The following is a 14,084-nucleotide window of genomic DNA, read 5'->3' on the forward strand; positions in this document are numbered from 1 at the left end:
GGAGAGTTTTGTTGGATTGTTTTAACTTCATATTGTTTTAAGGCTGAAAATGACTTTATGGTTTTATTTTGTTTTATTATATATTTTACAGTTTGATTTGTGAACCATTATGGGATTTGTAAAATTAAATACTATATAAAAAAACCAAATAATAAATAATTAGTCTGTGTATTAGCTTCCAGTTTTGGAGTGAGCTAAAATCTCAACTCCTATGGCTCAGTAGTAATAAGCAGTGGCCTTTATATTCCTGATTATTATTCTAAACCATCAAAAAGTACCATAATTTTGCTACAAGCATCACCCCTTGACTCTAATAAGCGATAGCAACCAATGAGGAACTGGTTAGCCAAGATAAACAGTAAGTTATGGTACACAAACAACAGCACCAATCATTATCAGAATGCTGATAATTTCAGAGACAAACCAATACAACTGTTGGCTATTATAACAGAATTTTACGTCTTAAAAATGTTTTTTGTGCTGGAAGGGTAAAAAACCAAGAACTTAGAAATCATTCAAATTAACCTTTCCCACGATACATAGATACAGCACAAATATATACACAACAACGTGACAGATAGGCATACCAAATCTACCCTGCACTCAAAATACATTAAAAACAGACAAGCAAGTCGATTTCCCATCTTCTTGGATTGTCTTGGATTTCATCTGGGCCTGTGTATGTATGCATACAGATGTACACATACACAGTATTCTCAGGATTAGTATTTACTTTTTTTCCTGGCACCCAGAAAGCAAACAGTACATCTAAAATATTCACTTTTGAATAACTTCACCCAGTGATATTCCTTGTGTTCTGGCTGTCTTTTACATACCTGTGTTGTAGGGCACTGTAGGTTTATTAGCACTATAGGGCTGGCACATTTCAGAATGTTAAAGTAAAACAAAATTGTCTTGTTCCTGCAAAGGAATGAGTATAAAATTATTACTTTCACTCTATACATATTTTCAGCAATACTTCACAAAATGTATGAACACATAATATACACACTTAAGATTCATCCAGAGACCACTACAAAATTTAAGAAAATAAAGCAACACATTATTGAGCTAATTCTTACTAGCACATCTGAAGTCTAACAATGGAAAGAACAATATTTTCCTGTGCAATAGCCAAAGTGGCAGTCATCATTTATATGTTGTATTAATCTTATCCTAACAGAGTATCCAAAATGCAACATGAGATAGTGTAGGAAGATGAGACCCTCAGGTCAGAAGGCACTCAATGAGCTACTGGGGAAGTACAAAGGACAAGTACGAGTAGCACTGTGACTAATGACGCAGCTGGGTCAAAGCCGAAAGGAGCTCAGAAGCTGATGCGCACAGATGCGAAAGGAGAGTCCGGAGTTGTATGACGCACACAATAGGAACATGGAATGTGAGAAGCATGAACCAGGGAAAGTTAAAAATTGTCAAGAAAGAAATGGAACATATCAACATTACAATACTTGGTGTGAGTGAATTAAAATGGACAGGAATGGGACATTTTCAATCAGGCAACTGCAAAATATTTTATGCAGGAAATGAGAAATTAAGAAGAAATGGGGTTGCTTTAATAGTGAGAAGTGATGTAGCAAAAGCAATTAGGAGCTACAATGCAAGGTCTGAGCAAGTGATATCAATGAGATTAAATGGGAAACCTATTAACATAACAATCATCCAAGTCTATGCTCCAATGTCAAATGCAGAAGAAGAGGAATTGGAGAGATTTTACGCAGAAGTACAGGAAGAAATTGATCACACACCAAAACAAGATGTTCTGATAATCATGGGGAACTGGAATGCAAAAGTGGGGAACAGGGAAGAACTAGGAATTGTGGGGAAATGGGGCTTAGGAGACAAGAAATGAAGGAGAAAGACATCAAATTCTGTGAAGCCAATAATTTGTTTCTTGCGAACACTTTTTTGAGCAACCAAAAATACGACTGTACACGTGGACATCACCAAATGGTCAATATAGGAATCAAATTGATTATATAATTGGTAACAGAAGATGGAGAAGTTCCATACTTTCTACAAAAACAAGACCAGGAGCAAACTGTGGTACAGATCATGAACTGGCTGTATTGAAAATCAGAGTAAAGCTAAAGAAGAACAACAAAGCAATCATAATGCCAAAATACAATCTAAATAACATCCCAGAAGCATAAAAAGATCAAATAAGGAACAGGTTTGAGGCTTTAAGCTTAGTTGACAGAGAACCAGAAGAACTATGGAGTGAAGTCAGAGACATTATCAGGGAAGAACGCAAAAATACAATACCTCTAGTTAAAAAGAGAGAAAGACATAAATGCATGACTGGGCTCAACAATCACTGAACACTAAAGTCAGGATCATTCAGACCATGGTATTCCTGATCTCTATGTATGGATGTGAAAGTTGGACAGTGAAAAAAGAGGATAAGAGAAAAATCAACTCATTTGAAATGTGGTGTTGGAGGAGAGCTTTGCGCATACCATGGACTGCAAAAAAGACACATAATTGGGTGTTAGAACAAATTAAACCAGAACTATCACTAGAAGCTAAAATGATGAAACTGAGGGTATCCTACTTTGGACCAGAGCTTGGAAGTAACACGTTAGAAATAACGAGTTACTTGTAATTCACTACATTTTTGCGTAACGAGAGGATAATTTCGTTACATTTGCTTGTAATAGAACGAGTGGTAATTTAATTACTTTTCAGCTGTAACTGTAATGTTTCCAACGTTCCATTTACCGTTACTTGGTGGGGGAGGGGAAGTCTGCTCCTGTGATTGGTGGACAAAAGAATGTGCCTCACACGTGGAGAGCCAGACCACAGAAGCAGAATGGAGGTGAAGAACTGAGGTGAGTGGCGATGGTGTGTGTGCATGCGTGCGCCTCCACCGCTTGTCCTGCCGCCCTTTCCTGCCCACCTCCTCCTCTCCTCTCGTGCCTATCGCTGGCTGCCTCTCCCCTCCCTGCTTGTCGTTGCCTCTCCCCCACGCCTGTCGCTGGGTGTCGTTGCCTCTCCCCATGTGCGTGTCATTGCCTCTCTCCTCCCTGGGTGTTGTTGCCTCTCTCCTCCCTGGGTATCGTTGCCTCTTCCTTCCCTGCGTGTCGTTGCCTCTTCCCCGTGCCTGTCGTTGCCTCTCTCCTCCCTGGGTGTCGTTGCCTCTCTCCTCCCTGGGTGTCGTTGCCTCTCTCCTCCCTGGGTGTCGTTGCCTCTCCCCATGTGCGTGTCGTTGCCTCTTCCCATGCGTGTCATTGCCTCTCCCCTCCCTGGGTGTTGTTGCCTCTCCCCACATGCGTGTCGTTGCCTCTCTCCTCCCTGGGTGTCATTACCTCTTCCCCGTGCCTCTTGTTGCCTCTCTCCTCCCTGCGTGTCATTGCCTCTTCCCCGTGCCTGTTGTTGCCTCTCCCCACCCTGCTTCTTGTTGCCTTTCCCCTCCCTGCATCTCGTTGCCTCTCCCCTCCCTGCGTCTCGTTGCCTCTCCCTTCAGCACAGAGGAAAGTGTCCCCAAATTATGCAAGAACAGACAAAATCAATAGTACAAGAGTAAGTCATTGTATTGGTAGAAATTATGATAGTACATAAGAAACAAAAAGTACACAAATATATATATGAAATACAGCGATATTAATAAAATATATGCAAAAAAGACTCAGGGAACATAAGAACATAAGAACATAAGAAGAGCCTGCTGGATCCGGCCAGTGGCCCGTCTAGTCCAGCATCCTGTTCTCACAGTGGCCAACCAGGTGCCCTGGGGAAGCCCGCAAGCAGGACCCGAGTGCAAGAACACTCTCCCCTCCTGAGGCTTCCGGCAACTGGTTTTCAGAAGCATGCTGCCTCTGACTAGGGTGGCAGAGCACAGCCATCATGGCTAGTAGCCATTGATAGCCCTGTCCTACACACCATGTTGTGCACACCATGTTGTGCAAAAGCTCTTCTGGGAGAGGGAGGCTGGGAAATCCCAGGGGGTGGCGCAGGGGGAGGGATGATGTCATCCTACCTGCTTTGATTCCAGTGAGAGTTAAGAGTGGCTTCACACTGACTCTTTCGATATGCAATTAATCTTCTGTGGGATTTTTTGTCACCCTAAAACTGCAGCGAGTGGGATTATTGGGTGGGTGTTGACTGTTAGGAATGGAAGCCATCCCAATGACCACTCACACATGCGCATGAACACCCACACCCCTTAAGTACACTCTGACACACATCCTTTCTGTGTTAGGCAGGAGTCTCCACCACCACCAGCACATGTGGGACCAGCTGGGCCAGAGAAGTGCGACTCGGAGGAAATCACCACTTACATCTCGGAAAACATGACAGTGACCTCGGCTGATGAAGAGAAGTTGCTCCTGCTCAGCAGGAACACAGATCTCCGACAAATCAACAAGGAGGTGGCCATGTTGGGGGCAGCGGAATGGTTCTGGGGTGCCCGGGCGGGGGCAGACTGATAGGAGCCAACCTAGAGAGCCTTGGCAGCTGTGGGCCTAGATAAGACGCAGTCCAGAGGAAGAGCTGAGGACCAGAACGGCTGGATCCGGCTTACAGACCCTCCCAACCAGTGTTTTATGGCAGGAGTCTTGTGCAACATGTTCTTGACCCAAAAGCAGTGCATTCATGGTGGATTTATTCTGCCTTCATTTGTTCTGTGATGCTTTCACCAATGCGACCACATTATTTCTGTCTGCAACAAAAGCGGGTCAAAAATAAACCAGAATATAAAATGTTATGGGACTAGCAGGAAGTGACAGGATATGTGCTAACTGGGGATGAAGCAGCGTGACTGCCTCAGAACTTTTGCCAGCACAGACAGTATTGAAAGTGGGCCTGCGTGTGACACCCACACACCACACACACATACACACACAGTAGCATCATGAGCACAAATCATTATGAATGTGCAATAAAAAGGATGTCTGGAGAGGCCCTGATGCAGGGCTTGGCAGACACTGTAGGCTACTATGTCCCTTTTGGTTCATATCCTCCCACTATTGTGCTCATCTCCTGCTTGTGGGCTTCCCATAATGGGCATCTGACCACTGTGAGAACAGGAAGCCGGACCAGATGGGCCACTGGTCTGGTCCAGCAGCCAGTAGGCTCTTCTGATGTTCTATACATGAACACCTATGGATCTTTTTAAAGCGGGGAGGGGGAGAATAGCCCCACGATGACCAGAATGCAAAAAAAGCCCAGTTTTAATCCTCAGCCACTCCAGGTAAAGCAAGCATGGGGAATCCGGTGCCCCCCAGGTGTTGTTGGACTCCACCTCCCATCAGCCCCAGCCAGCATGGCCAGCGCTCAGAGATGATGAGATTCGGGAGCCCAGTAACACCTGGAGGGTACCAAGTGCCCCACCCCTGCTTTAAGAGTGAATCTGAGGCTATCTGTGAACTTCTTCAGGGCCCTTTCAGAGGTAGTGCCCAAGTTGGAGAATGTTCTCCCCAACAAGGACTGCTGGGCTTCAGCTCTGTGCAGGCTCTTCCAGAAGATTTGTTTAGTGAACATTCAACGTGATTTGTTTGCAGGGAGATTTGATGACATTGCATCAAAACAAGCCTTGTCCCTTTCCAGTGCATTTTCCTGTTACTTTTCTCATTGCAAAAAAATCTGATCTTCAGTGGAAGGTTTGTGGCGCAAGACCCCCTCATCAACTACAATTGTATAACCTGAGTTTGCTGGTATGTGACTGAGTCCCACCCAAAACTAGTGGCAGTCTGAAAGTGCCTTCATGTAGTAGCCAAAAAATAGATTGGAAATGCAAATATTCTTTTCAAGCTGAAGCTAAGAAGAATGTATTACAGAGTTGTTGGACGAGATCTCCAGATTACATTCTGTTCCTTTGCTTCATCAAAACCAATTCAGAAATGAGTGTGGAAATGTAACTCACATATAATAAATGAGTTCTTCTACATATCTTAGAGCACTATCACTTCTGCAAATATATCTCGATGCCTACTATGCAGGAAGTGAGGGGAAGGCAGAAGTGAAGAAGCCTAGGCCAGGGAGCTTGTGCCATCAGCTCCTGGGGTTGGCCTAGAAAATATTCTGTATTTGTTGCTTATTCAAAATATTTTAAATGCCTCCCCCCCCATCTGTATATTGATTTTTAAATAGTAGCAAAAGACAATTGGGTTGCATGATGAGGATCAAAAGTTCACAACACTCTTCACCCCTCCATAACCCCAAGAAATTGGTCCTAAATTTAAACTATAAAAAAGAACAAATATGACACATTGGCTGTACATATGCATGCATGCATGTCCTCACACACAGAGTTAATTTTCATTTAGGCTGCCTATCTAATGCAGAAACATCATACAGTTTGACTGTTATGTCCTTGAATATAAGAATCAAAACTGGTTATAGAAACAGCTAGCAGCCCTTGTTTGTGATCAGGGTGGTGGTGGGGAAACGTCTGTAGTTATGAAGCCGAAATTCCACAGTGCAGTCCATAAAGGTGGCAACAACAGTGGGTCTAGACATCAAGCAACTTTCTTCTGATGACAAGTACAGATAGGCAGAAACAAGAGCCGTCCAAGAATTATGATCTGCACTGGCTGAGCTACATTCCAGTATTACCATGTACAACTGAAAGTTTACTCCTGTTGCAAACCATTGTTGCTAAGTGCCTTCAAGTCGATTACGACTTATGGCGACCCTATGAATCAGAGCCCTCCAACAGCATCTTTCATGAAACACCCAGCTCAGATTCTTGGAAGTTCAGGTCTGTGGCTTCCTTTGAAATCAATCCATCTCTTGTTTGGCCTTCCTCTTTTTCTACTCCCTTCTGTTTCTCCCAGCATTATTGTCTTTTCTAGTGAATCATGTCTTCTCTGTTGCGCTGTGTGTGTTTGTGTGCTTAATTTAGTTTAAAACAACACAGCAGCAGCAGCAGAGTAACAGCAGATGTTGAAATGCAAGTGTGCCAGCATGTGTGTGCGTTTACCTAAGAAAGCAGGCTTTTACGCTGCATCAGCATCACCAAGACTTGAGACTTAGTAAAATAAGAAAAGCTAGTTTATTTATAGAAATACTTAGTAGATAGAAAGGCATACCTAGTTCTAACTAACTAGCTAAGTTGGAGGCGTAACACCCAGGTGCGGGAGTTAGCCCCATGCTAGGAGAGAGAGAGCAGAGACAGAGAAGGAAGGAAGTGGAAAGGGCAGAAGGAGGAGGGGCAGGTAAGCTTCCCTAAAGACTTAACAGTCTAGTGACAGAAGGAAGTCAGTCAGAGCATCACAGGTAAAGGTAAACAAGCCTATCCATTTGGAGGACCCTAGCTCTATCTCCCTTCTGGAACACAAACAAAAGAACAAAACAGGAGTTGCTCTTGCCCCACTTCCAACATTCTCATGATGTGTCCAAAGTATGATAACCTCAGTTTCATCATTTTAGCTTCTAGTGACAGTTCTGGTTTAATTTGTTCTGACACCCAATTATTTGTCTTTTTCACAGTCCATGGTATCCGCAAAGTTCTCCTCCAACACCATATTTCAAATGAGTTGATTTTTCTCTTATCCACTTTTTTCACTGTCCACCTTTTACATCCATACATAGAGATCGGGAATATCATGGTCCGAATGATCCTGACTTTAGTGTTCAGTGATACATCTTTGCATTTGAGGACCTTTTCTAGTTCTCTCATAGCTGCCCTCCCCAGTCCTAGCCTTCTAATTTCTTGACTATTGTCTCCATTTTGGTTAATGGCTGTGCCGAGGTATTGATAATCCTTGACAAGTTCAAAGTCCTCATTGTCAACTGTAAAGTTACATAAATCTTTTGTTGTCATTATTTTAGTCTTCTTGACGTTCAGCTGTCGTCCTGCTTTTGTGCTTTCCTCTTTAACTTTCATTATTGTCATGATCTGTGGGTGGGTAGGAGGCGACAAGGGAGGAGGTGGAGGGTGAGACGGGGTGGAGTGGAGAAAACAATTTTAAAAAATGGAGTGGAGGGGAAAAGGAGCCAGAGGCCAAGAACATGGATAAAGGAGGAGGAGGAAGCAGAAGCAGAATGGAGATAAAGAACTGTGGAGGTGAAAGATGACAACGTGTCTGTGTGTGTGTTTGCACTTGGCACATAAAAGGGCCTCCACCACCCTCTCTGGCTACTGTGCTGCATTTACAGTATTTTAACTTTTTTGCATCTCAGGGGAAAATGTTTGCTTGGGTGAGTGTCCCTTAGTTGGTGGCAGGGCAGGGTCCAGGAGGTGGTTGAGTGAGAGCGATTATGCTTGCTGGCTGAGTGGGGGGGGGGTTCACTTGGTTTGACATGCAAAGATCTGAGTAGTGGCCTCAGCCTCTCTCCCTACCACCCTTATCAGCAGAGGGACCACCACTGCTATCTTATGGATAAAAAGAATTATTCTACTACCTCTGTATGTGTGTGTTTATTTTTAATGTTGTTTTAGGCTACTTAGATGTGTAGCAGCCAAGGCCAGCACCTTGTAGATTTTTTTTAAAAAAGTAACTGAAATGTAACTAGTGATTACTTTTGAGAAAAAGTAAAGTAATCAGTTACTTTCAGAGCCATTGTAATTGTAACTGTAATTACTACTTTTTTGGGCCATGTAACTGTAACTGTAATTTATTACTTTTTAAAAGTAATCTTCCAAGCTCTGCTTTGGACACTTCATGAGAAGACATGATTCCCTAGAAAAGACAATAATGCCGAGAAAAACAGAAGGGAGTAGAAAAAGAGGAAGGCCAAACAAGAGATGGATTGATTCCATAAAGGAAGCCACAGACCTGAACTTACAAGATAATAATAATAATAATAATAATAAATTTAATTTTTTGTGTCGCCTATCTGGCCGAAGCCACTCTAGGCGACGTACACATTAAAATACAACAGTACAATGTAAATACATAATAAAATACAGTGCAGTCAACAAGAATCATTTTAAAAAGCAGCAGTACAGAACAGTTTAGGGCCATCAATAGACAATTTTAAAACAATATAGAGAAATTAGCCCACCCCGGGGATCCCAAAGGCCTGTCCAAAGAGCCATGTTTTTAAGGCTCGGCGAAATGTATCCAGGGAAGGGGCATGGCGAAGATCGAACGGGAGGGAGTTCCAGAGAGTGGGGGCCGCCACTGAGAATGCCCTCTCTCTAGTCCCCACCAACCTAGCTGTTTTCGTTGGTGGGACGGAGAGAAGGCCCTGTGTGGCTGATCTAGTTGGGCGGCTTAATTGGTGGTACTGGAGGTGCTCCTTCAGGTAAGCTGGGCCGAGACCGTATAGGGATTTAAAGGTTAACACCAACACCTTGAATTGGGCCCGGAAAACAACTGGAAGCCAGTGTAGATGAAATAACACCGGCGTAATGTGATCACGGCGGCGGCTGTTTGTAAGCAAATGCGCCGCCGCATTCTGCACGAGTTGTAGTTTCCGGACCGTTTTCAAGGGTAACCCCACATAGAGTGCATTGCAGTAGTCTAATCGAGAGGTGACCAGGGCATGTACCACCAGTGGGAGCTGATCAATAGGGAGATAGGGTTGCAACCTCCGTATGAGGTGTAGTTGATACCAAGCTGCCCGGCTCACTGCCGAAATCTGAGCCTCCATGGACAGCTTGGAATCAAGAACAACCCCGAGGCTGCGGACCTGATCCTTCAGGGGTAGTCTTACCCCATTAAGACTCAGGTCAACAACACCCAACTTTCCCCTGTCACCCACAAGTAGCACCTCGGTCTTATCAGGATTGAGCTTCAGCCTGTTCCTTCCCATCCACCCACTCACGGATTCCAGGCACTTGGACAAGGTCTCTGCAGCCAACTCCGGTGAGGATTTAAAGGAGAGATAGAGCTGTGTGTCATCAGCATATTGGTGACACCGCAGCCCAAAACTCCTGATGATGGCTCCCAGCGGTTTTACACAGATGTTAAATAGCATGGGAGAGAGGATAGAACCCTGTGGCACTCCACAAGTGAGGGGCCAAGGGTCTGAAACCTCATCCCCCAATGCTACCTGTTGATGCCTGTCAGAGAGAAAATAACGGAACCACTGTAAAACAGTGCCTCCTATTCCCAATCCCTCCAGGCGATCTAACAGGATACCGTGGTCGACGGTATCAAAAGCCGCTGAGAGATCCAGGAGGACAAGAAAGGTGAATTCTCCCGTCTAATGCCCTCGTCATATCATCCACCAGAGTGACCAAGGCTGTTTCAGTTCCGTGACCAGTCCTGAAACCCGATTGGTATGGATCCAAGTAATCCGTTTCATCCAAGTGTGCTGACAACTGGTTAGCCACCACTCGCTCAATGATTTTGCCCAAAAATGGCAAGTTTGAAATGGGGTGAAAGTTGTTCAAAACTTGGGGATCCAAGGAGGACTTTTTTAGGATGGGTTTTATAATTGCCTCCTTGAGGGCCGGTGGCATTACACCCTCCTTCAAGGATGTATTTACCACCGCCCTGATCCCTTCGCCCAATTTCTCCTTGCAGTTCATAATGAACCATGATGGGCAAGGATCAGTCAGACAGGTGGTAGGCTTCACCGTTGAAAGTACCTTGTCCACATCCTCAGAAGGAAGAGGCCGGAACCGATCCCACTAAACTGGATTGCAACTGGTCAACTCTGGATCCTCTACTGCATCCACAGCATACGGAATCGAGTTCTTCAGGTGTTCGACTTTATCGGCAAAGTGCCTTGCCAATTTGTCACAGGAAGCCTTAGACCAGGCTTCGGACCACTTGGAACAGCTTCCTGGGACAGCACTCTGCGGATGCAATAGAGGCAGCAAAGAAATCCTTCTTTGTTGCCTTTATTGCCACCTGGTAGGCAGCTATTGCTACTCTAACCTGTGTCCGAACATATTCAGAGTGGGATTTCCGCCACCGGCGTTCTAGTCGTCTCACCTCCTGTCTCAGACTTCGCAACCGAGGTGTGTACCACAGTGCTGTCTGAGTTCTGTTCAGGGGGAGAGGACGTTTCGGAGCCACCCGGTCTAATGCCCTGGTGATTCCCTCGTTCCACTCCGTCACCAGGGTTTCAACCGGACGACCTTCAGCAGGTTCCAAGTCCCCAAGCGCAGTCAGGAATCCATCCGGATCCATCAGGCACCTGGGGCGGACCATTCTAATAGGTCCTTTACCCCTGCGGAGGCTGTGTGGCATCGAGAAGTCAAAATTCACCAGATAGTGATGTGACCATGACACAGGGATAAAAGAAATGGCCCCCAACTTCAGAACACTCCCCACCACTCCCAGGACAAATACAAGGTCGAGAGCATGACCGGCTACATGGGTGGGCTCAGTGTTACTAAGGTGCAGTTCCCAGGAAGCCATGGTTTCCAGGAAATCCCGAGGGGCTCCAATGAGAGTGGTCTCAGTGTGTACGTTAAAATCCCCCAGTACTAATAGTTCTGGGGTCAACGTTCGCACATCCGAGACCACCTCCAGCACCTCGGTCAGGGAGTCTGCTGTGCAGCGGGGCGCGCGGTACACAAGCAGGATCCCCAAGCTGCCCTTCGGGCCCAACCTCCAGTACATGCAATCAACAAACTTGGTCCTTGGGAGCGGAGGCCTGGTGAACATCAAGGACTCCCAATAGATGACTGCCACTCCCCCTCCCCGCCTTCCTACCCTCAGTTGCTGCGGTATACAAGCTTAATAAAATAAATAAATAAATAAACATGGCCTCAAGAATGGGAGCTGAGGCCTCGTCCAGCCAGGTCTCCGTAATACATACCAGGTCTGTGCACTCATCCAGTATCATATCATGGATGACAGATGTTTTTTGTGTCACAGACCTTGCATTACATAGCAGCAGTCGAAGGTCGGTAGGAATCCTGCGTCCCCCAGTTAACTTCTGGTTTTGGGCAGACCCAGAACAGGGGATGGGTATTACACATCTATCCCCTGTTCTACTGAATTGACGTGGTTTGCCCTTAGCATCAGTCCAGCGCCTGCCGCCCAATCTTGATATAACTTGGCCCCCATCCTTCTCTGTTCCATCCCCCCTTGGTTTACACATGCCCCTATCCCTGCAGCCTAATGGACAGGCCTATCCTAAAACAATAATAAAAGCAAGACCCACCCCGTACAGCCCGGAGACTGCCAGCCACTCCTTTAAGACTGCAGTAAAAATAAAATAGTTTAAATCACAGACTACCCACTTATATGTGCAAACAACTTATAAATGCAGACATACACACTCACTCATAACACACACTCATATACACACTCACTCCTCCAATTCAAACCAACACATCAGACATAGTCCCGTACTCTGTGCACGCAAACGCCGGCTCCAGAATCTTTCTTCTTCCCACGACAACGCCACCCTCAGAAATCCAGATGATAGTGGTGGCAAGGAGGCATGGGCCACCAGTAGAAGCATAAACTGCAGCGGCAGGGACGGAAAAACCAGGCTGCAACAGCTGCAACAGGAAAAGAAGCCATAGCGGCAACAAAGCACAACAGAAGACAAACACAGCAATAGCAGCAGCCGAAGGCACAGCCGCAGCGGCGGCGATGGAAGCTCAAACCGCGGCAAAAAATGCCGCAGGCCGCAGCAGCGGCAGAGTGAAAACAAGCCGCCCAGCAACGACCAGCCACGGCCCCGACGAGCAGTAAAAGCGGCCCGAGCCACAACAAGGAAGAAAGGAGAGTCCAGCAGCGGCGGAACGAAGAGCACAGCAGCAACGACGACGAAGGGGACAAACACAAGACCACAGCACACAGCAGCGACAGAATCAGCAGAAACGACGTCAGCAGGTGACAGCTGCAGGACCCACATAAGCCGTAGCAGAGGCGACGTCAGCAGGCGACAGCAGGCAAGCAGGCCGCGGCAGAGAGCACAGCCGCAACAACGGCAGCAAAAGGCATAGGCCGCAGCACAAGGCAGCACGACACCGGCAAGAAGGTAAAAGGCCTCGTTCATCCCCGGCTTCAATTTCTAGGTCTCCCGGTCCAAATCCAGCCGCTTTCGTCTACAGTCACTGCTCCAAGTTTACCAAGGGCAGAGGAGAAGTGGGCGACACCAAAAAACATTCATCCGCCCACATACACCCATAAAAGCCCACGATGTTAGAGTAGATGTTAAAAATAAATATTAAAAGATGTTAAAAATAAATAAATGGCAACAGGGTGGTTCATGACAGATGCTCTTGGAGGTCAGTAATTCATAGGGTTGCCATACGTCGTAGTCGACTTGAAGGCACATAACAACAACAGTCTTATCCCAGATCTCGCAGTGTAAGTCTTTGCCACTTATTGTATACTTCTACTATGTAATGAATTATCTGGTACATACAGTTACTACAAACACATGCTACAATGTACAAACGTGGTTTTTATGTTAATCAGAAGGTGGCACTAAAAATCAATCAAGAATTTGTTTGTATAGGGAATCTGTGGATTAGATAAAGTCCCAGGAATCTTCTGTCAAAAGATTGGATTGCATGTAAAGCTAGAGTTGACACATGAATGGGTTTGCAAAAGTAGGAATGGGTGGGAAAAGAATTAACCCATTCATTTATGACAATCTTGCCCAGGAACTAGCAGAACATAAAACAGTATCCCATTAGTAGCAGCAGTGATCTTCTGAAAGGTTGGAGATAAAGGGCCAGTTTTAACATTCATCCACACAAACCAGCAAATATGTGAGAAAGATTCATAGCATGTGATTCTATGAACACATTGCTGACTATCTGCTTTTTCCAACCTCTATCAATGACTCTAAACCAAATTTGTGGAAAACTCAAACAAGTCACAGAAGACACATACCATGATTAGGTAACAAGGACGCTTGGTTAGCCAAGATACAGACAATGAGAGGATTCTACATTAGTACAACTTGGAAACTGAAATTCATACAATTAGCCAGTAGCTTATTTTGCAGCTGAAGGTTTTGCTTGTTGCCGACAGTAATACAAGGAAGACACAAAATACTCAGGAGGGTAAAAAAAAAGGCAACATGGTTACTTTACAGACATGCTGTATTTCATGCTGGAATGGCAGCCTTCTGAATGCAAAACAAATTTAGGGCTTACATGGAGATTAACAAATAGATGGATTAAGGTGCCGATGGGTCATCTAGAGGGATGCTAGTAATAAGACAAGACAGAATTAATTCTTAGGGCTCCTTCT

The 14,084-nt window shown here is 45.3% G+C and overlaps 1 protein-coding gene across 11 annotated transcripts in view; it reads right to left on the reverse strand.

The window, feature by feature from the left end:
* Positions 1-14,084, reverse strand: part of SLC44A5 (solute carrier family 44 member 5) — a 258,713-nt gene that overhangs the window by 52,957 nt on the left and 191,672 nt on the right. For all 11 annotated transcript variants that reach the window (XM_061633449.1, XM_061633447.1, XM_061633439.1 and 8 more), the window contains one exon: positions 837-921. In XM_061633449.1, coding sequence (XP_061489433.1) covers positions 837-921 — 85 coding nt within the window. The remainder of the gene's footprint in view (positions 1-836; positions 922-14,084) is intronic.

Source organism: Rhineura floridana, chromosome 6, assembly GCF_030035675.1.
Source record: "Rhineura floridana isolate rRhiFlo1 chromosome 6, rRhiFlo1.hap2, whole genome shotgun sequence".
Taxonomy (NCBI): domain Eukaryota; kingdom Metazoa; phylum Chordata; class Lepidosauria; order Squamata; family Rhineuridae; genus Rhineura; species Rhineura floridana.